This window comes from Gobius niger (genome assembly GCF_951799975.1).
Source record: "Gobius niger genome assembly, chromosome: 9".
NCBI lineage: Eukaryota > Metazoa > Chordata > Actinopteri > Gobiiformes > Gobiidae > Gobius > Gobius niger.
Window position 1 is genome coordinate 5,675,919 of NC_136860.1, and position 22,368 is coordinate 5,698,286.

The window sequence follows — 22,368 nt, forward strand, 5'->3', positions numbered from 1 at the left end:
ATTCACAACTGACCCAGCTCTGCCTCAGGATGTGCAGCTCCGTTCAGTAAACTCCACGGACAATCTGCACAGAGAGGCCGAGGAAAGCACCTCTGAAGGAAGAGCATCAGTCTGACTGAACACACGCAAGTTTAAAGAGTCTGATTGAATTCATTAGCTCTTGAGTTTGCGTTTTAGTAGACTCTATACTCGTGTAGGGTACTCTTAGTATACTCTATACTAGTGTAGTGTACTATTAGTATATTCTATACTAGTGTATTGTACTCTTAGTAGACTCTATACTCCTGTAGTGTACTCTTAGTAGATGCTATACTAGTGTAGTATACTTTTAGTAGACTCTGTACTCCTGTAGTGTACTCTTAGTATACTCTATACTAGTGTAGTGTACTATTAGTATATTCTATACTAGTGTATTGTACTCTTAGTAGACTCTATACTAGTGTAGTATACTTTTAGTAGACTCTGTACTCCTGTAGTGTACTATTAGTATATTCTATACTACTGTATTGTACTCTTAGTGGACTCTATACTCCTGTAGTGTACTCTTAGTAGATGCTATACTAGTGTAGTATACTTTTAGTAGACTCTGTACTCCTGTAGTGTACTCTTAGCAGATGCTATACTAGTGTAGTATACTTTTAGTAGACTCTGTACTCCTGTAGTGTACTCTTAGTAGATGCTATACTAGTGTAGTATACTTTTAGTAGACTCTGTACTCCTGTAGTGTACTCTTAATAGATGCTATACTAGTGTAGTATACTTTTAGTAAACTCTGTACTCCTGTAGTGTACTCTTAATAGATGCTATACTAGTGTAGTATACTTTTAGTAGACTCTGTACTCCTGTAGTGTACTCTTAGTAGATGCTATACTAGTGTAGTATACTTTTAGTAGACTCTGTACTCCTGTAGTGTACTCTTAATAGATGCTATACTAGTGTAGTATACTTTTAGTAGACTCTGTACTCCTGTAGTGTACTCTTAGTAGATGCTATACTAGTGTAGTATACTTTTAGTAGACTCTGTACTCCTGTAGTGTACTCTTAGTAGATGCTATACTAGTGTAGTATACTTTTAGTAGACTCTGTACTCCTGTAGTGTACTCTTAGTAGATGCTATACTAGTGTAGTATACTTTTAGTAGACTCTGTACTCCTGTAGTGTACTCTTAGTAGATGCTATACTAGTGTATACAACTGTTGCTCGGGCTCACCCAGCTTCTGTTTTCTAGGCCCGCCTGCTAAGCTGTCCATCACCGCCCATTTCCTCAGAGGATGTCCTATCCCTAGACCTGTCCTCTCTGCTGGGGGTCATCAGTCAGGCTGAGAGCGCCCTCCAGAGGAACCACCACCAACTGCAGGTCAGACACTACACCCCTCAGGTTAAACCAACCACCTTAGCCAGTGCGTCTGTAAGGAGCTCTGAAGCTCTACTGTGAGCACTGAATTCTTCCTTCTGTCCGGGCACAGTTGAAGTCATCATAGCACACGGGGGGCCAATTAATTTGCTTTTAATTACAGCAATGAAAGCCCAAAGGGCCCAAAGGGCTTTCCCCCGCATTTCTGCCCTGTTCCCTCCTATTTTCCTCCAAATTTTCTCACTTTTTTCCACTTGTCTTGACATTGAAGAGAAAGTTGATATTGTAAATTTGCATATCTTTCAAACAGCATTTTGGACATTATCTGGTAGATGATACATTGCCCACATCTAGTCCCATCACACACAAGTCATTTAGCCATGTTTAGTACTTTGCTCCTTTTGGCCCAAGGGGGAAGATGGTCCTAAAACAGTACCTGGTCCTAGTTGCTTGCACTAAGGGGATCTTGACTTGATGACATATATCACTGGATATATGTACTGTAAGTTCTTGTACTCTTGCGCTCTAGATCCTAGAGCAGCGTGTCCGTGGGCTGGCTGAGGAGAGGACATCTTTGGAGACCTCTGTGAGACACTTGGAGACACAGCAGACGCACTGGGAGGAGCAGAAGACCCTGAGAGTGCAGGAGCTCACAGAGGCCCAGGACGTCCTGCACAGGTCTCTCATCTGTCACTGAAATATCACATCACTCTGGAACCTGTACCTTGTACCCTTCATTTTTACACACAGACTTTTGTGCAAACAGGATTTATTTGGATTTGGATAGTTAAAATCAAGCTGTTACAATTCAACAATGGAATTAGGCCTAATATTTAGGGGGAAGCGTGGAATTGCTACATCACCAACTAAATGAAGTCCAACAGTAGCTACAATGCTAACAGGATTTAATCTGGAACATAGCATAACTAGAACTAAACAAAGAAAACAGGTCCACATTGGGGCGTTTTCACACAGGCTGTTGTTAGGTCGACCTAAAGGGCTCTCGACTCGAGAGCGGCACTTTTGTGTCAGCGTGAATCCAACTGCAGCACAGCGGCCTGAGCCGCTCTGTGGATCGGAGTCAGTGCTTTAACGGGTTGATGCCCGTTGTCATGGGAATAAGTTTGTTGAACAGCTGATCCTTGTTACATGGCTGATGGTCTGGTGCAGGCGCATGTGAACACGGACTGAACTAACTTTGAGTAAATGTAGTTGAAATTAGGGCTGTCTCGGACCGACCTACAAGGCGCTCCAACATGTGTGAAAACGGCCTAAGGCTAACTCTGAGCTGTTGTGCTTCATTATGATGCAGCTGTATGAGGCTAACAGCAGCTAAAGCAGGAGAATACTTCTCTCATCTTTTACTCTCCACAGAAGTCTCTTATCCACAAAAGTACGTTCTTTTAAAAGCTTCATAAATGAAGTCATTCATGGCTGAAATAAAGTTTAACTAAAGCCATACATATCGGCTTGGCCCCTGAGTTTATGCCCCTTAAATGTACCCATGTGGACCTCTGCCTGATGTGTGCTGTGACAGGGAGCAGCAGACATGTGCGGCCCTACGCTCTGAGCTCCAGGAGCTGCAGCTCAGAGAGGAGAAGCTGAAGCGGGAGAGAGAGCGGCTGACAAGAGAGAGGGAGAGAGAGGAGGGGAGGAGCCGGGAACTGGAGGAGCAGGCCCAAAGGAGGTACAAGCACTTGTGTTTCGGATTAGGTCAGCATCATGTCACTGACATGGCGCCGTGTGTTCCAGGGTGGAGCAGGAGCATCTGGAGAGTGTCCAGCTGACAGAGAGGGAGAGTCAGCAGAGACTGGAGATCCACAGACTCAAGGTCTCACTCTTACTCTACTTCAGACACGCAGACCTTTATGTCATCAGACTTTCCCGTCTTGTACTAAATACAATATTTTGAAGTTTTTTTCAAAAGGATTAGTCAATATCTAATTCAAAAACAATTCCAAATTGGTATTTTACAGATTTTGTCACTAATAACTAGTTGATTCAAAAACATAGCCAAAATCTCCTATGAGCATATCTTTTTAGCTATATATATATATCTATACTAATATATCAACAAAATAAAACTGTAAACGTGAACCCGGCTCTATCCATGATTTAGATTCTCTCACCTTAAACTGTGCTTCTGAGCCCAGTCCACATTTGAAATAAGTTCAAGCATTTACTCTGAAATATCAGAGTAAATGCTTTAAAGTCCTGTACCTGATGTTTTTGTTTACTTTTCAGGGGTCACAGAAAGGCCAGAAAACTAACCTGCAAGTTCATGAAGTTGCTTTATAATTAGATGCACAGAAATGTTTTCCACAATTATCTAAGTTAACATAGTTCTGGATGAGGATGGAACAAACTTTGTTCAACTGCTAGAAAGAAATCGTGTCTCGGGCCTTTCGTAGAACAGGACCTCTCTGTTGTGCTGCTCATGTTGTTTGGCTGTGTCTCCTGTAGGTGGCGCTGGAGCAGGAGCAGCTGGACAGGCAGATGGCAGAGGAAGAGGCTGCAGATGCTCGAGACGCTCTCACAAAGGTGAGCCAGACCTCTTTACACTTTCATTAGTTATGAAACCTGAGATCACAAAGCAGGGATCTTCAACCTGTAGCTCTCCAGCCCTTTCCAGGTCACGCGTCAAACACTTTCTACATTTCCACATTCTACATTTTAGATGCATTTTCTTTTTGTTCTGATTATGCTGAACACAATCCGCAAACATTTGGCTCAATATACTAAAGAAGGACAAAACTCAAGTTGTTTCCTTCCTAAGTTGTATTTTACACAAGTGTCTTTGAAGCATAAGTATCTCTCCGACGTTTCTGCTGCTCGCTGGGTAAAATAGTTTGGAGACCCTTGTCCCGAAGGGAAGGAGCAGAATCCATTGAAAGGCTTGTGTGTGTCTCCCTCAGAGCAGGGAGGCCGAGGTGCAGTTGTCCTTTGCCGAGACGCTTTTGAAGAGACAGCTGGACGAGAAGCAGGATGCTCTGGATAACATGTCGACCCTACGCTCCGCGCTGGCCTCCGACAAACGGGACGTCCTGCTGCAGCTCAGCCAGGTCAGTGAGCAGGCCCAGCACACACTGCATCATCAGAGTAATGTAGACATGGGCTTATTGTTAATTGAGTTTCAGCAGGGGCGCTTCTAGGAGGCAGCAGGGGGGGGCTGGGGGGCTGCATGAGGAGAATATTTTATGGCACCTGCCTTTTGTTATGCAGCGCTAATCACCGATTGTTAAGACTAGCATCTTTAACAAGATGCAAAATAAAATAAATATTAATGCTATAGTGCAAGTTTAAACTATGAACATTACTAAGCAAATATTAATGCTGATCAAAAGCCATTTTGTTATTGTTAGCATTTGTTAGTTATTGTCCTGCTTGGATTTTGGTTTGGTTGGTCCAGTGGAGATTTCACCTCAGAAATATTAAGTGCCATGTGTTCCACACTTTGTAGCACTGCTTTTGCCTGCTGGTTTTTTATTCTAAACCTGTGCTGTATCCACTGGGTGGTGGTGGGCCTGACTGAAGGGGGGGGTGAGGAGATGGTTTAGTTGCTCTAAAATCCCAACTGTAACATGTAGAAGTGGAGTTTTGGATGGTCAGATTTCTGAAGTGAATGTAAACGCATCAGATCTGATTATTGATTATCTGACTTTTCTGTCCATGTAAACCTAACCAGTGACCCAGTGGCTGTTCGAGCTTTCAGTCACAGTGGCTTCAGAGGTCCATATCTGAGTTTTACATTTTGGTGTGATGGACTTTTCAGAGTTACAGTGTTTATTTCATAAATAAACTGCTTGTGACTGCTTAAACAGTCACACTATGACTGTATCGCTGTATGTTCACTTTTGCACATACCTGGGGCAGATCATTAATATATACACTAAATAAAATGGGGCCTAAACTGCTGCCTGGGGGGACCCTGCTTGGCAGTGAAGGTAGGGCGATTTTGAGCCAGACAGAGAAAGACATTGCTGTCTGCGGGATAGATAGGATGGATAGAACTATACACATTTACCTTGTTAGTTTCATCTTCCATACCGTTTTCCTGGGCGAGTACCTGAAAGGTGGGTTGTGTGCAGTTGGGCTCCCAGAATGCGGAGCTGCTGAGAGAGCTGCAGGAGGCCCAGGAGCTGGCCCGGCTGAGGGGGGAGGAGGTGAGGAGGAGCGAGCGCAGCCACGAGGAGAACTTCCGGGAATCCCGCCGCATCCAGGAGCAGCAGGACAGTGAGAGGAAGCAGAACGAGCAGCTGCATGAGGAGCTGCTGCAGCTCAGGTAGGGCCGGGCGATATGACCATATTAGAAACACTTCTGCACAGTGGACTCTTTTTCTGCTACTGTCTGTGAAGGAAACAGAACTTCCGCAATGTTGGACGCTAATGCGAGTTACTCATTTGGCAGTGGGCCACTCCTCCCCACTGCACATATACGACCAGGCTCCTCCATCTAGAGCTTTTAAACATTAACCCCCAGTGTTCTGTCTCCATTTCAGCATCACACATGTTTGTGTCTTTCTCCCCTAACGGCGCATCACTGTGCATGGATCACATTGTGTGTTTATTTACCTGGGCCATGTGCGAAGAAGCGAGTGTGTCCTTCATCCGTACAGTTCTGTCAGGCGCAGCACCCTTCTCATTTATCGAATTTAAATCCTGAACTGTGTCCACAAATGCGCTGTCTATCCATGTCTTTGAAAATGTAAGAGTTCTCAGTGACAAACTGTTAGTTTTACCTCTCCCTCCTCTCCCTCCTCTCTCTCCTCTCTCCTCTCCCTCCTCTCACTCCTCTCACTCCCCTCCCACCTCTCCCTCCTCTCTCTCCTCTCCCTCCGCTCCGTCCTCTCCCTCCTCTCCCTCCTCTCTCTCCTCTCCCTCCTCTCCCTCCTCTCTCTCCTCTCTCTCCTCTCTCTCCTCTCTCTCCTCTCTCTCCCCTAACTCCTCTCTCTCCTCTCCCTCCTCCCTCTCTCCTCTCTCTTCTCTCTCCTCTCTGCGCTCCATCCTCTCCCTCCTCCCCCTCCCCTCTCCTCTCCTCTCTCCTCTCCTCTCTCTCCTCTCCCTCCTCTCCCTCCTCTCTCCCTCCTCTCTCTCCTCTCACTCCCCTCCCTCCTCTCTCTCCTCTCTCTCCTCTCCCGCCGCTCCATCCTCTCCCTCCTCTCTTTCCTCTCTCTCCTCTCCCTCCTCTCCGTCCTCTCTCTCCTCTCACTCCCCTCCCTCCTCTCTCTCCTCTCCCTCCTCTCTCTCCTCTCACTCCCCTCCCTCCTCTCTCTCCTCTCCGTCCTCTCCCTCTCTCTCCTCTCCTCTCTCTCCTCTCCCTCCGCTCCATCCTCTCTCTCCTCTCCCTCCTCTCTCTCCTCTCACTCCCCTCCCTCCTCTCCCTCATCTCCCTCCTCTCCCTCCTCTCTCTCCTCTCTCTCCTCTCTCTCCTCTTTCTCCTCTCTATCCCCTCCCTCCTCTCTCTCCTCTCACTCCCCTCCCTCCTCTCCCTCCTCTCTCTCCTCTCCCTCCTCTCTCTCCTCTCTCTCCTCTCTCTCCTCTCCTCTCTCTCCTCTCCTCTCTCTCCTCTCTCTCCTCTCCCTCCTCTCCCTCCTCTCTCTCCTCTCTCTCCTCTCTCTCCTCTCCTCTCCCTCCTCTCCCTCCTCTCTCTCCTCTCTCTCCTCTCCTCTCTCTCCTCTCTCTCCTCTCCTCTCTCTCCTCTTCCTCCTCTCCCTCCTCTCTCTCCTCTCCCTCCTCTCCCTCCTCTCTCTCCTCTCCCTCCGCTCCCTCCGCTCCCTCCTCTCTCTCCTCTCACTCCCCTCCCTCCTCTCCCTCCTCTCTCTCCTCTCTCTCCTCTGTCTCCTCTCTCTCCTCTCCCTCCTCTCCCTCCTCTCTCTCCTCTCCCTCCGCTCCCTCCGCTCCCTCCTCTCTCTCCTCTCTCTCCTCTCTCTCCTCTCTCTCCTCTCTCTCCTCTCTCTCCTCTCTCTCCCCTCTCTCCTCTCTCTCCTCTCTCTCCTCTCACCCCCCTTCTTTAGTGTGTAATTTGTATTTGAAAATGTCAGTTTATATTTAAAAAATCATGATATTCTATTTTTGCCATATCACTAACCCCTAAGTTCAGATACTCACTTCTACTACTGCTGTCAGCTACTTCTCACTACTGTCAGATGTCGTAGTGATGCTTAGATTTTTAACTGGACATGGTTTAGTTGAGTAGTTCTTCTTTGTTTCTTCTTTGCTTCGCATTTCTCTTTATCCTCAAAACTGCTCTCTGGCAGGGGTAGGCAATGTCAGGCCCGGGGGCCAAATCCGGCCCTCCAGCGCTGCTCCTCTGGCCCTCAAGATGATTTTGAGAAACATTATTACACAAATCAGAGAATACTTTTAACATTATTTTGATGGTAGAAGGTAGAAATACTGTCAATACACCCAGTTAGGTCATATATTATGTACAATACTGACATTTCAAAGAAGTGCACTGGAAAATAATAATTGTTTTAAGAAGGAAATGACATAAATCTTCTTGAATTAAGAGATTAAATCTAAGGTTTGAGTTGATTAGGTCTGGTCTTAGACGAGATAAAATCTCTAGTAGTTGTTATTCTCTTAATTCAGATAATTTTGTGTCATTTCAAGTGAAAAACAATTATTTGTCTGATTTCAAGTGGGTCTTTTTCTTGTTCCATTGGCGCTTTAGCATTTGTATCTTGGATTAGTTCAAACCGACTCAAATTCAACATAGAAGAACTGTAACTCAAGCAATTTTAAGTCATGTATCTAATTTAAGATGGTCATTTTTTCCAGTGTTGTGCTTTACTTTGGCCTAATACTCCGCGGCTTCGGCCCTCAGTCTATTTACAATAAAGAAAATCTTCGTCTCCGTGATTTGATCCTCCTGTCTTCTGTTGTTGTGCAGGGCTCTGTGTGTGTCTCTGAGGCAGCAGCTCAGCCAGGCAGAGGAGGACCTGGGGGAGTCTCAGGTGAGGGGCTCCCATCTCCAGGCCCATCTCCAGACCCTTCAGGACCTTAACAGAACGCTCCAGGGTCAGTACCCAACACCACAGTGCTGCTTTCTCTGGGAAAGTGGCTCTCTAGCACAACATGACTCTAAACACATTATTAAGAGGACATGCAAGGTTGAACTTTTGAACACTGTAACCATGTTATAACATTTTTCCCTTAACAAAAACTTAGTGTAAACTTAGAATAGTAGTACAGCTGAAGCACCGATATCTGTGTTTCCTGGATTTGATTGCATGATAGAACAGTCCTCCACATGGCTCTGCACTATTACAATAATCACCATGTTTGTGCTTGTAAGAGTGTAAACCACTCTGTGTGACATTTTGGATTGAACTGTTTCCATTGACCCAAAACCTGCTCTTGAGCAGCTCGATGTAGAAAAGTATTTTTTTGCAGTGGGTGACCTGTTTGAATCTTATATTTGGCTGCCTTTATCAACATCTCCACTTCCAGTGAAGTTTTTTTGTATTTCTCAACTATAAAAATATCTGATCTGACTTCTTTTTTTTGTGCTTTTTATGTAATTGAGTATCGAGCTGTGTATAAACATCATAGTACTCAGTTATTACATTTCAGCTTCATTAGCAACAAGATTCAAATCTGACAGAGGCAAAGAGGCATTCTAGGAGCCAGAAAAACATGCTTAGTTTTAATCTTCTCTAATAAATGTGGCGCTCTCACACAGCTGCTACACACTGCTTGTTTCATGAAAATCCGCCTCATATTTACATGAATCACCTCTGTCTGTTAATACAATGATACATGAGTGATACATGATACTCGTTTGTAACAAGAGTGAGAATGTGAGAATAGTTTGCAGTTCGGACTGTGCGAGACACATGTGGAGTGTGTCCGAGCGCAGCGCAGACAAACTTGATCCCTCAGATTGGCTGCAGCCAAAGGCAGCGAGGCTTGATCATTCTGATTAAGGCTGGGTACCGTGAGTTTTTTCGATACCACTACTTTAACGATACCTGCTTTCGGTACCAGTGCCTTAACAGTACTTTTTTCGATACCCATGTTATTTTAATATAAATAGTATGTATAGTTCAGGAGTAAATCCTAAAACAGCACAACAGAAAGAAAACAGGCCGCAGCAAGCGTCACCTGTAACCTCATTTTTTTGCTTAAATTCCCACTTAGCAGCGATAAAAAGAGAGAAAGGACATTATTACCTCCTGAGCTGCACAGACAGACCAGATCCACATCACGTTTTCTTTCAGAGAAACTTTTCTAAATACACTGAGCTGTCTGACAAAGTGAAAGCACTTCCCACGTCAAAGATCTGTTACATAGTGAGCGTGCTTACTCTGTCACTAATAATTTACCGAAACTGTTCCAAAAAAGGCTAATGCAGAGTGAGCGCTCACTTTTTCCAAAAACAATCGTTGATCCCCTCCCCTCCGGTGAATCCATTTGGTGCTGCTGGAGTTTAGTAAACAACAGCAGTAACTTCAGGCTCTGCAGGGCTTTCGTTAAAGGTAAATAGCCAATGTGTTTCGTGTTGTCACTGCTTTTCTCTTTATCTAAGAGCTCTAGTTTCTTATTCAGTCCTGGTTTAGTCCTGGTTTTTAACCAGTGACGTGGTGCAGTCCTGGTATAACAGTGGTGTTCGGCTCCGTGTTGTGTATTACTCAAAAATGACTTTGAGGGACGCAGCTTTCAGTTTGGAGGAGTCAATGGCACTCACTCCTTTTATTGCATTAGGACACATTAAAAAAACAAAGCCCCAATCAAGTGCTCTAACCAAACCATCTTTGGCGATAGATTGTCCTCATTATGTGTTGTTAAAATGTAAGATATCAATTATAAGGTGCTTAAAAGTTGGTATATAAATATGTCAATTTTAACAAGATATTGTGTGTTTTTTGTTGTTTAGGAGAGATTGAGTGTTTGAAGACAGAGCTGGAGAGGTCCGACAAGATACATCGAGAAAGAGGAGAAGCGATGGGAAAGCAGGCCAGAGACCAGACACTGTTGGAGGAGTCATGGCAGAAGAAGCTTGAGGATCTAAACTTGGAGCTAGGCACCAGGGATGGAGAGGTGGAGGCGCTGAGGAGCCATCTGGATGCTCTGGAAACGGAGAAACAAGGCACAGACTGTGAACTTCAGACTGTGAGCGAGGAGCTTCAGAAGACCCGCCAGGAGTTGGACCGAACCACTCGCGAGCTGGAGACGTCGCGGCAACAGATACGGACCCTGGAGCAGAAATGCACTGAGGCGGAGACAGCACGCCTGATCTTGGCTGAGGAGGACAGAAAGATGCTTCAGAAGATTGCCAGAATGGAACAGAAAGGAGAAGATGACCAAGAACGGCAGGAGAAGCTACTCCAGCAAGTTGAAACGTTGGAGAAAGTCAAGGAGGACAAAGATTTAGAACTGCAAAGGTTACAGAAAGAGTGTGTTCAAATGGAGGAGCATTTGAAAAACGCCTTTAATAGAATAAAAACGATCGAAAATGAAAGGTCTGCACAAAGAGAGGAACTGAGGAGCCTCGAGGACCGTCAGCTAGAACGCGAGCAGGAGCTGGAACAACTGCTGGACCGGATGGAAACGCTGGAGCAGCAGAACCAGGAGAAGGCCGAAGAAATGAAGGGGTTACGCACTGAGCGAGAGGAGCTGGAGGAGAAGTTCACGGCAACGTCTGACCTACTTGAGAAGGCACGAGAGGAGCAGGACGCAGCAAGAGTCTCACGAGCTGAGGAGGAGAAACGGCACACAGATCGGAGGGAGGCGGAGCAGAGGATGCACCAAGAGGAGGTGGGACAACTGAGGGAGCGAGTCAAGGGGTTAGAAGAACAGAAGACGCAACGAGAACATGACCTGGAGAAGCTTCAGGCGCGAAAACAAGAAGAGATCCAAAGGCTGTTGGATCAGATTGAAACCACCAATACGATCTCTGAGGAGAAACGTTTACAGCTAGAGAGGAGTCAGAGGGAGCGGGCTGAGATGGAGGAGAAGATTCAGGGGGTAACTAAACGAATGGAGACTTTAGAGGAGGAAAAACTTGTCCACAAAAGGGAAATGCATGACCAGATGCAGAACGTGGAGAGATTGACGGAGCAAATCAAACATCTGGAAAAGGTCATTGAGGAGAAAGTTCGCCAAATGCAGCTCTTACGTGTGGAAGGAGGCAAGACGGCGGCAGAGTTGGAAGCAGCTAGACGTCGAAATCAAGCGATTGAAGAGGAAAACCACAAGGAGCGGAGAGCAGCAGCCGCTTCTCGAGGAGAAGTTTTGGAACTGAAAGAGAAAGAGCAGATGTTGTTGGAAAGATTGGACGAAGAGAGAAAAAAAACAGACGGCTTACAGAGTGAGCGAGACGGCATGGAGGAGAAGATGCGAAGGATGATGACAGAACAGCGGGCATCGGAAGACGAGAAACTCCGAGCGGACAGAGAGTCTGAGGTCAGGATCCAGGAGTTTGAAAAGGAGGGAGCGCAGAGAGAGAGACAGGTGGAGCAGCTGAGAGCGGAGCTGAGCGTGGCCGAGGAGCAGAGAGAGAGACAGGTGGAGCAGCTGAGAGTGGCTGAGGAGCAGAGAGAGAGACAGGTGGAGCAGCTGAGAGTGGCCGAGGAGCAGAGAGAGAGACAGGTGGAGCAGCTGAGAGTGGCTGAGGAGCAGAGAGAGAGACAGGTGGAGCAGCTGAGAGTGGCCGAGGAGCAGAGAGAGAGACAGGTGGAGAAGCTGAGAGTTGAGTTGAGCGTGGCCAAGGAGCAGAGAGAGAGACAGGTGGAGCAGCTGAGAGTGGAGCTGAGCGTGGCCGAGGAACAGAGAGAGAGACAGGTGGAGCAGCTGAGAGTGGAGCTGAGCGTGGCTGAGGAGCAGAGAGAGCAGGTAGGTCCCACATGTCCATTCACCCACTTCATTCAGCTTCAAACCACGTGAAAACATTAAACATTTCTTGCGTGAAAATGGCTAAAATTTAAATGTATGCTTGTATTTGGTGACATAGTGGTTACAAAGATTTGCTCAGAGGGATTTTGGAGCTTTTGGAGCTGTAAAAATTCAAAATGTGCCCATATTTTTTTATTTCAAAGATAAGGCTAGAAATTGGATTCTGAAAAATCCGTTTGAAGAAAGCTTCAAAATATTGTTTGGTGCACTAGCTTGCTATTTGATATTGTGAAGTAACATCTACAGACTGGAAAGTTTGGAGTCTGTAGGAGTTACTAAAGTAGAATGAACATCTCCTTTGGTCCATATTTGGATTAAAAAGTGTTGTCGGGGAGATCGGGGCGTCACGGATACCAAACATTATTTGTCAATGGATAGGATTGGAGAGATTTTAGAAAAAATCCCAAGTCGTAAAGAGAGAGTTTGGTGTGTTTTTTACTTCGACATTAAAGATGTTAAGGGAGAAGACTAGCCAATCTTATAATCAATGACTTCACCTGCCATATGTCTGCCATGTCCAAAGAAACTCCTCTTTTCGTTGTGGACCTGCCTTAGGGGGAGAAGGAGCTGCAGCGCCTACAGAACAGTCTGGAGAACCAGATCAGCTCAGTCCGGCAGCTGGAGCAGGAGGCGGAGCTTCTCAGGGCGGAGGCAGTGAGGTGGGCGGAGCTACAGCGCGGGGAGGAGCTGCAGAGGCGGGACGCAGAGGCCCGGTTAACCAAGATGGAGGACACGGAGAAACAACTGCGCAGACGAGTGAGGCAGACGGAGGAGGAGCGCGATGAAGTCGGCGCAAATCTGACTGAACGCAATCAGCAACTCGAGGTGAGTCTGTCTTCCATATATATATATATATATATATATATATATATATATATATATATTATATTTCACTGCTCTCACTTACTTCACCATCTATCTATTATACTATCTACAGATTTACCGACCCAAAGCTTCACACACGGAAAGCAGCCAATAACAGAGCGATATACAAACAGAAAATAGCTACATCTCTTTTCATTTCTCTGTCATAACGGTGGCATGAACACACAAGTAAAGGCAGCAGCCCCACGCAAACGCCAAAAAGCACATTTTATCTCCAAAAGTTCACACAAATCACTTTTCCTGCCACTTTTCAACCGCAAACAGCCTTTGGACAAAGCAGCTGCGTCTCTCTGCCGTCATGTGGCTGATGTTCGTCTCCTTTTTCTTATTAAATCCACTGGAAATACGTCTTCGCATCACCTACTTTTAATGTACATTTGAGAGAACTTTAAACAAGTTCAGGACGACTAGTATAGCACCAATGAACTGTTTTTGTGCTGACAGTGATTGCTGATCTAGGTCATCTAGTCAGGTTTTTTGGACATTTTCATGCATAACATGTCTTATTTTTGTATGAAAATGTGACAGAAAACTTGCCATACATTTTTTCCCCATTCACCTGCAGGGCCTTAAAATAAGTACTCCCAGTGCTGCCTCCAGAGGGAGCTACAACCACACAACGAGATGCAAACCAAATGATAAACTATCAAGGCAGGTTTATAATCCACAGTTATGTTTTTCTTAATGGATATGTTTTCAGGAGAGCCAATCAGAGCTGAAGGCCAACTTGGAGGAGAAACGGCAAGTGTCTCAAAGAAATAAGGAACTAGAAGAGCAGTGCGAGAGGCTGACAGAGGAGGCCACGAATATGGCGGAGCGGATGAGACGAAGTGAGGACGAGAAAAGGCAGCTCCAATCCAAAGTCACACTCCTCAGCCGAGAAGTCAGCAACATCCAAGAACTCTGGGAGGAAGACAAGAAGCAACAGCAGCTGAGGCATGAAGACCAGGCCAGGAGAGAGAAGAGGCTGGAGGAGCAGAGGAATGAGGAGAGGAGGGAGAAGGAGAGGGAGGCGGAGGAGAGGAGGGAGAAGGAGAGGGAGGTGGAGGAGAGGAGGGAGAAGGAGAGGGAGGCGGAGGAGAGGAGGAAGAAGGAGAGGGAGGCGGAGGAGAGGAGGGAGAAGGAGAGGGAGGCGGAGGAGAGGAGGGAGAAGGAGAGGGAGGCGGAGGAGAGGAGGAAGAAGGAGAGGGAGGCGGAGGAGAGGAGGGAGAAGGAGAGGGAGGTGGAGGAGAGGAGGAAGAAGGAGAGGGAGGCGGAGGAGAGGAGGGAGAAGGAGGTGGAGAAGCAGAGGATGGAGCTGGACAGGATCAAATTGGAATCCTCACAAATCCAGGTACATTCAATATGTCTTCATTCAAACAGCCCATGTTTCATGATGAACCAAATCACTTCTTCTGAGCCAAAGTTGGGGACTGAGATGTCAACGTGGGTGGGGACAGGTAGCAGTGCACAGGTGTTCAAAACGACTCACATTTATTTGTTAATCTATCAGAATGTCTGAGAATTCCTGTTTGATTGAACTAGTTTGGTTTAGTTTGTATGTGACTGTCAGTCATTTTAAACACCTGACAAGACACGCAGAAAGAAGCTCCATCACTGAGCACATGAGTTCTGTCTCTGTCTAATGCAAAAGCCTGGATTTCAAGATGATGTTTAGTCACAATGGTCACCGCCCTCTTTGACATCTTATTGGAAGCTCTGTCACAGAGACTGAATAAGTTACTTGGTGTAGCTTGAGCTGTTTAAATATCCAGGTTCAAGGTCATTGTTATTGACCTTTTGCAAAAACCTTTCCCCATACGTCATTGTCCAATCGTACCTCATAGCAACCATTGCTACCAGACATTCCCCAGATCTTCTGCCATATAAAGTAGTGGTTTTCCCCCGCTAACTTGTAAGCCAAGTTTACAATCCGTCTTGTCGTTTGCCACGACTTTCATGAGCTGAGTTGCTGGACATCGTCTCTAAAAAGCTGTTTCTGCCCCTGGAGCATCTGCATGTTTACTTTGTAAGTGCTACAGGAAGAGTGGAGCTGCCCTGACCCTGAGCAGAGCCTTGATAATGCTGATAGCACGCGTGATATCGCGGCTGGATAATCATGACTAATATGTGACCTCGCTGAATAACAGCCACGGGGGAGACAGACAGTGTGTAGCCGCTTGGCTCCTTTAGGTTTAGCTTCATTTATTTATTCATGTATTTGATAGGGCCATGTGTGAACAATAAACATGTACCACACTACAACATTTATAGCCAAGGCTAATTTGCAACGTCCGTCCCTCAAATGCACATAGAAAATACAGAAAATACATTTAGAGTAACATTAATCAATTCTGACATCCTGATAGATTAACAAATAATTGTTACGTTAGTTACATTAAAGCCCATATTTATTCAATATAACATTAACATAAGAACAGAACCCAGTAGAACATGACACAAGAGACTGGAGCTTTAGCCTCGATAGTTGCAGATATCCAAGGGCCCGGGGGCTTTGCCAAAGGTCAATTGTTCTCTGTAAAAGCAATGTTTGATTTGAACATGCCGACCTCAGATCTGGGGACACAGTTAGGTCACGTTGGAGCTGGGCCGTAAATGTCCAGCAATTTATGATTTTTTTTTTTTACAAAACTTTTACAGGAGAGGATGCATGTTGAACTGAGGAAGCACAGAGAGGAGATGGCCAAGGAGCAGGAGACTCAAAGGACACTAGAGGATATGGCCAGGGATCTTCAGAGGAGGCTGGATGAGGCGCTAGAACAGAGGAATGAGAGGAACCTAGTGGAGCAGCAGAGAGAGGAGAGAGAGTTGGAACAGGAGAGGATGGACGTTAAACTGAGGAAGATCAGAGAGGAGATGGCCAAGGAGCAGGAGACCCGAAGGACACTAGAGGACACGGTCAGGGATCTTCAGAGTAGGCTGGACGAGGCCTTGGAACAGAAGAACGAGGAGAAGAACCTGGAGGAGCTGCAGAGAGAGGACGAACAGGAGAGGATGGACGTGCAGCTGAGGAAGGTCCGAGATGAGATGGCCAAAGATCAGGAGACTCAAAGGACACTAGAGAAGCGGTCCGGGGATCTTCAGAGGAGGCTGAATGAGGCGCTAGAACAAAGGAATGAGGAGAGGAAAATAGAGGAGCAGCAGAGAGAGGAGAGAGAGTTGGAACAGGAGAGGATGGACATTAAACTGAGGAGGATCAGAGAGGAGATGGCCAAGGAGCAGGAGACCCGAAGGACACTAGAGGACACGGTCAGGGATCTTCAGAGGAGGCTGGACGAGGCCTTGGAACAGAAGAACGAGGAGAAGAACCTGGAGGAGCTGCAGAGAGAGGACGAACAGGAGAGGATGGACGTGCAGCTGAGGAAGGTCCGAGATGAGATGGCCAAAGATCAGGAGACTCAAAGGACACTAGAGAAGCGGTCCGGGGATCTTCAGAGGAGGCTGAATGAGGCGCTAGAACAAAGGAATGAGGAGAGGAAAATAGAGGAGCAGCAGAGAGAGGAGAGAGAGTTGGAACAGGAGAGGATGGACATTAAACTGAGGAGGATCAGAGAGGAGATGGCCAAGGAGCAGGAGACTCGAAGGACACTAGAGGAGACGGTCAGGGATCTTCAGAGGAGGCTGGACGAGGCACTGAAACTGAAGAACGAGAAGAACGTAGAGGAGCGGCAGAGAGACGTGGAACAGGAAACCATGGGCATTCAGCTGAGGAAGGTCAGAGAGGAGGTGGCCAAGGAGCAGGAGACCCGAAGGACACTAGAGGAGACGGTCAGGGATCTTCAGAGGAGGCTGGACGAGGCCTTGGAAAAGAAGAACGAGGAGAAGAACCTGGAGGAGCTGCAGAGAGAGGACGAACAGGAGAGGATGGACGTGCAGCTGAAGAAGGTCAGAAATGAGATGGCCAAAGATCAGGAGACTCAAAGGACACTAGAGAAGGAGTCCAGGGATCTTCAGAGGAGGCTGAATGAGGCGCTAGAACAGAGGAATGAAGAGAGGAACCTAGTGGAGCAGCAGAGAGAGGAGAGAGAGTTGGAACAGGAGAGGATGGACGTTAAACTGAAGAAGATCAGAGAGGAGATGGCCAAGGAGCAGGAGACCCGAAGGACACTAGAGGAGACAGTCAGGGATCTTCAGAGGAGGCTGGATGAGGCCTTGGAACAGAAGAACGAGGAGAAGAACCTGGAGGAGCTGCAGAGAGAGGACGAACAGGAGAGGATGGACGTGCAGCTGAGGAAGGTCCGAGATGAGATGGCCAAAGATCAGGAGACTCAAAGGACACTAGAGAAGCAGTCCGGGGATCTTCAGAGGAGGCTAAATGAGGCGCTAGAACAAAGGAATGAGGAGAGGAAAATAGAGGAGCAGCAGAGAGAGGAGAGAGAGTTGGAACAGGAGAGGATGGACGTTAAACTGAAGAAGATCAAAGAGGAGACGGCCAAGGAGCAGGAGACCCGAAGGACACTAGAGGAGAGAGTCAGGGATCTTCAGAGGAGGCTGGACGAGGCTCTGAAACTGAAGAACGATGAGAAGAACGTAGAGGAGCGGCAGAGTGAAGTGGAGCAGGAAACGATGGGCATTCAGCTGAGGAAGGTCAGAGAGGAGGTGGCCAAGGAGCAGGAGACTCGAAAGACCCAAGAGGAGACGGTCAGGGATCTTCAGAGGAGGCTGGATGAGGCGCAGCAGCTCCAGGGCCATCTGAAGCAGGAGGTTGAGCAGGGGCTGAAGAGGAGAGAAGCAGCAAAGCGAGACGTCAAGCAACTGAAGCACAATCTGGAATCACAGGTCAGTGGAAAAAACACACATATTTTTTAAATATGTTATTGCCTTTTTTCTTTTACACACACTCATACAAAAAGGCAATAAAGAAAAAAAAAATGAACAAACATCAAACATTGGCTCGTAGATACAGTATAATGATATTTTTCAGCCTTGTGATGTAACCGACATGTCAAACAATCAAGAGAAATACACCTCATGGTAATGTCTGACGCAGTCAGAGGGAAAACAGAAGAGAACATTTTTTCTATAATTACTCCAAAACTACTTTAATAAATGCTGAATTATGAATATACTGTAGTTTTCTTCCCAACACAGATACAAAGACATGGAGAGGAGCAAAGTGGTTCAACAGCCCATAAATACGTAATAACAGAGAATGCTAACATGGTTTTTCGCTTCTACTGGGAAATCTACTGTGAGAAACATCCAACTGGACCCGACTTAGACTTGACTTTATTTGTATGTGATAAATAAGTGTATATTCCGCCAGAAAACGGCTAAAAAGAGTAAAAAACTGTGTTTCCCCAAAAAGACTTTCTCCCCCCTTGGCGAGGCCACGGCTGCCAGTTATCGCTTTCAATACTTGTGTTTGTAGGCATTTTTATCCTGCACTCCTTTATTTTCCAGTGACAGTTACGCAGCACTTTGTTACTTTTTGTGTTAATGGGCATTTCAGTCTTAACACGTCAATAAATGTCAAATAGCATTTGGTTTATAACCTTGGACATTTTTAAGTAAACATAATGCTTCATAATTACTGTGTCGTGATACGTATCGTGATAAAAGTCACCAGGCCCTTAACCAGACTCACCCGCTGGTACAGCTCAGGTATGAGCGTACACGAGAGCGTGCACGTTTATGCACACCATTGATGACAGCAACGCTTTGTAAAAGTATTCAAACAAGTGGTACTTACACAGAGATTGTGATTTGTTGGTCACATTTTCATTCTAATCTTTGTCATTTATGAAGAGATCAAAAGTGGCCAAACATTCTTCTGTAAACTTAGGTTTTGGAGCTGCAGCAGCTGAGACAGGGCCTGCGCTCTGGACTGGAGGAGATTTCTGCACTTAAACTACTGCTGCAGGTAACTGTCAAATATCAACTGCTGAACTCAAACAAGAGTCCAGAATGCTTTTCCATATGCAGGTATGTTCTTTAAAGCAGTGTAAAATTATTAGTAACTCACCTAGATTTAAAGCTCAAATGTCATGCCAGTAGCTTCAGGTGTGTAAGTGTAAATAACAGTATGTGGATCTGCAGCGGCTCCCAGATATCATTTGGAAGTTTTAATTATTGCAGTTTCTCGATTTTGGAAATCCGACAATATCAGTTTACCGGTAATAATGACAAACCTGGATTCTCCAACAGTAACCAGGATATAACGGCATGTAGACGCTATTTCCCCTCAACATGCGCTGTTTATCGTAAACAAGAGCTCCTTAGCTGGAGAATACGTTTTTTTTTTAACCATGAAAGAACTAAAGTAGTGAATATTTTAGATGGAAAGAAGCATCGTAATGTGGATTTAGCGACTGTAAGTACTGTACGTAAGTAGTACTTTATTGTGCAATTGTATGTTGAAATAGCATTCAGGTTTTGGGTTAATCCTGAGCCGTTGCGGGCCGACCTGAGCAGCATGTTTTCGGAGGTCGGGGAAACCGGAGTACTGCCTTCAGTCTCCTCTGAAACAATGCAGCGCCTCCCGGGTTGGTCCCATGAAATAATAGACCAGGGGTGTCCAAACTAAGGCCCGCGACACCCCTGTAATAGACAGCTCCTCCTCACTCCTCCTCAGTCTTCCTCACTCCTCCCCGTTTGCCAAAATAACTAAGTTTGAGGGGGACATCATGGCGGATTTACAGACTCCTCCTACCCTGCTCTGACGAAGCAAGTTCCTAAAAGGGGCATAAGGGACCCTCGCGGGGCACGTAGTTCGGTCGTAGCCGCGCCCGCCCCATTAGCTCTCATGCTAACGGCCTGTCAATCAAACTCAGGCCCTCATTAGTATACCAGATTTTTCAAATGTTTCTTAAGAAAACCAGCCTGGTCCCTGTAATTGTAGCTAACCCAGCGTTTAGAAAATTTTGAAAATTAGAAACCAGGCTTTAAAGTTGTTTTTAATGTTTCTAAAGTGCAATGCTTTCTAATGGGAGATTAGCGGCTATATGGAGGTACTACAGCAATGGCGGACCAATGGCGGCCCCTAGTGTTGTGGTCTCGAAGCAGAGCAGCCAGCGGCCATTGGTTGTCCCTGTTTCAGAGCATGGTGTCCTGCATTGTTCAGCTCCTCCTCCTCCTGCCTCCTATCGCTCCTTCTCACCTTCCCCTGGAGCTTCCTGCTCTGTGTCGGTGGTAAAGGGAACAAATTGACCCACAATCCTCTGCTGCTGTCGTCAGCCAGAGCTCAGGATGGAGTGGCTGATAAAATATTATGTAAAAAGTGGACATTCATAAGAACGAGCCCCAAAGTAATAATTATGCTTTTAATATTTTCATTGTATTGTGCTCATTAATGTCATTGATGCTTCGTAATGCGAGAAGCCGGGTCCTTTATTTCAGTGGTTCCCAACCTTCTTTCTATTCCTTTAACAATGAAGCTGAAACTCTCTGAAGTATCAGGAAAGTTGAAGTGCTCCAGATCCAGAACCTCCTCTGCTCTGACTTTCAGGAGAGCAACGCTGAGGGGGAGCGTCTCAAAGAGGCCCTCAGCCAACGGAGCCAAGAGCTGCTGACCCTGCTGTCCCACACACACTCCCAGGACAAGGAGGGACACAGGGGCCCCCAGAAGCAGGAGCCATTCACAGTGAGTCCTACAGGGGTCAGTCACAGTGAGTCCTACAGGGGTCAGTCACAGTGAGTCCTACAGGGATCACTCACAGAGAGTTCTACAGAGGTCAGTCACAGTGAGTTCTACAGGGATCACTCACAGAGAGTTCTACAGAGGTCAGTCACAGTGAGTCCTAAAGCAGCAGGGGTCAGACACAGTGAGTCCTACAGGGGTCAGACACAGTGAGTCCTACAGGGGTCAGTCACAGTGAGTCCTACAGGGGTCAGTCACAGTGAGTCCTACAGGGGTCAGTCACAGTGAGTCCTAAAGCAGCAGGGGTCAGTCACAGTGAGTCCTAAAGCAGCAGGGGTCAGTCACAGTGAGTCCTAAAGCAGCAGGGGTCAGTCACAGTGGATGTGATCAGGTGGATGTGGGACTGGGACACGGATCACACGTGTGAACTCTGTCTGTCCGGCTCCTTAGGGCCCAGCGGAGAGACTGGACGTCCTCCAGCGGGCGGTGGCTGAGCTGGAGCTGGAGCAGAGACGGCGGAGCCAGAAGATCACACGCCTGCAGAAGGACAACGAGAGGCTGAGAGAGGAGCGGAGCAGCCTGAGAGGGGCCCTCACACAGGTACACACACACTGGCAGGGGCCCTCCCACAGGTACACGCACAGGCAGGGGCCCTTACACAGGTATACACACAGGCAGGGGCCCTCACACAGGTACACACACAGGCAGGGGCCCTCCCACAGGTACACACACAGGCAGGGGCCCTCACACAGGTACACACACAGGCAGGGGCCCTCCCACAGGTACACACACAGGCAGGGGCTCTCCCACAGGTACACGCACAGGCAGGGGCCCTCACACAGGTACACACACAGGCAGGGGCTCTCAGACAGGTACACACACAGGCAGGGGCCCTCACACAGGTACACGCACAGGCAGGGGCTCTCCCACAGGTACACACACAGGCAGGGGCTCTCCCACAGGTATACACACAGGCAGGGGCTCTCACACAGGTACACACACAGGCAGGGGCTCTCACACAGGTACACACACAGGCAGGGGCTCTCACACAGGTACACACACAGGCAGGGGCCCTTACACAGGTACACACACAGGCAGGGGCCCTCAGACAAGCGGAGTTAACACATATTTTCTCGTCACACCGTCAGCAGGTTGATAAATGTCCAGACTCAGCTGCCTGTGTCCTCTTGTTGACCTTGTGGCTCAGGTGGAGGAGCGTCGGTCCAGGACTCAGCAGCTGTTGTCTGGCCTGCCCTCTGTGGATCTGGAGGAAGTACAGGTCCCGTCCACAGAGACCCACACTGAGGAGGCGCGGCTGAGGGCCAGGGTGCGGAGCCTCGAGGCCCAGGTCAGTCCCAGCACTAAAGCACTAATGCTATTGAAGATGGAACAGGTCCAGGTGTGGCTTAGCTGTTGTCTTTTCTGCTTAAACTAGAGCCGCAGGATGAACTTTTATCAACATGAGGTTTTAGCTGGTATAGTGACCTAACCTCGAGGGGCTGAGGTTTTTTTGGGGGGGTTTGAGTGACATGTTCTTCTATCAGAATGATCGAGGCTCACTTCCTTTGGTTGTTGGCCAATCAGAAGTGTCTGCAGCAGAATCATCTCTGTTTGCACTGCAGTCACTATAAACAAACTTCACGTGTGTCTA

The 22,368-nt window shown here is 47.1% G+C and overlaps 1 protein-coding gene across 1 annotated transcript in view; it reads left to right on the forward strand.

The window, feature by feature from the left end:
* LOC306968403 (uncharacterized protein) overlaps nt 1-22,368 on the forward strand; it is a 35,043-nt gene that overhangs the window by 11,954 nt on the left and 721 nt on the right. The window contains exons 10-27 of the mRNA XM_079563750.1: nt 1,229-1,357; nt 1,884-2,032; nt 2,892-3,041; nt 3,107-3,185; nt 3,818-3,895; nt 4,270-4,416; nt 5,443-5,636; nt 8,250-8,377; nt 10,236-11,992; nt 12,089-12,193; nt 12,809-13,078; nt 13,839-14,180; nt 14,280-14,471; nt 15,779-17,917; nt 18,924-19,001; nt 20,586-20,720; nt 21,168-21,317; nt 21,925-22,065. Coding sequence (XP_079419876.1) covers nt 1,229-1,357; nt 1,884-2,032; nt 2,892-3,041; nt 3,107-3,185; nt 3,818-3,895; nt 4,270-4,416; nt 5,443-5,636; nt 8,250-8,377; nt 10,236-11,992; nt 12,089-12,193; nt 12,809-13,078; nt 13,839-14,180; nt 14,280-14,471; nt 15,779-17,917; nt 18,924-19,001; nt 20,586-20,720; nt 21,168-21,317; nt 21,925-22,065 — 6,363 coding nt within the window. The remainder of the gene's footprint in view (nt 1-1,228; nt 1,358-1,883; nt 2,033-2,891; nt 3,042-3,106; nt 3,186-3,817; nt 3,896-4,269; nt 4,417-5,442; nt 5,637-8,249; nt 8,378-10,235; nt 11,993-12,088; nt 12,194-12,808; nt 13,079-13,838; nt 14,181-14,279; nt 14,472-15,778; nt 17,918-18,923; nt 19,002-20,585; nt 20,721-21,167; nt 21,318-21,924; nt 22,066-22,368) is intronic.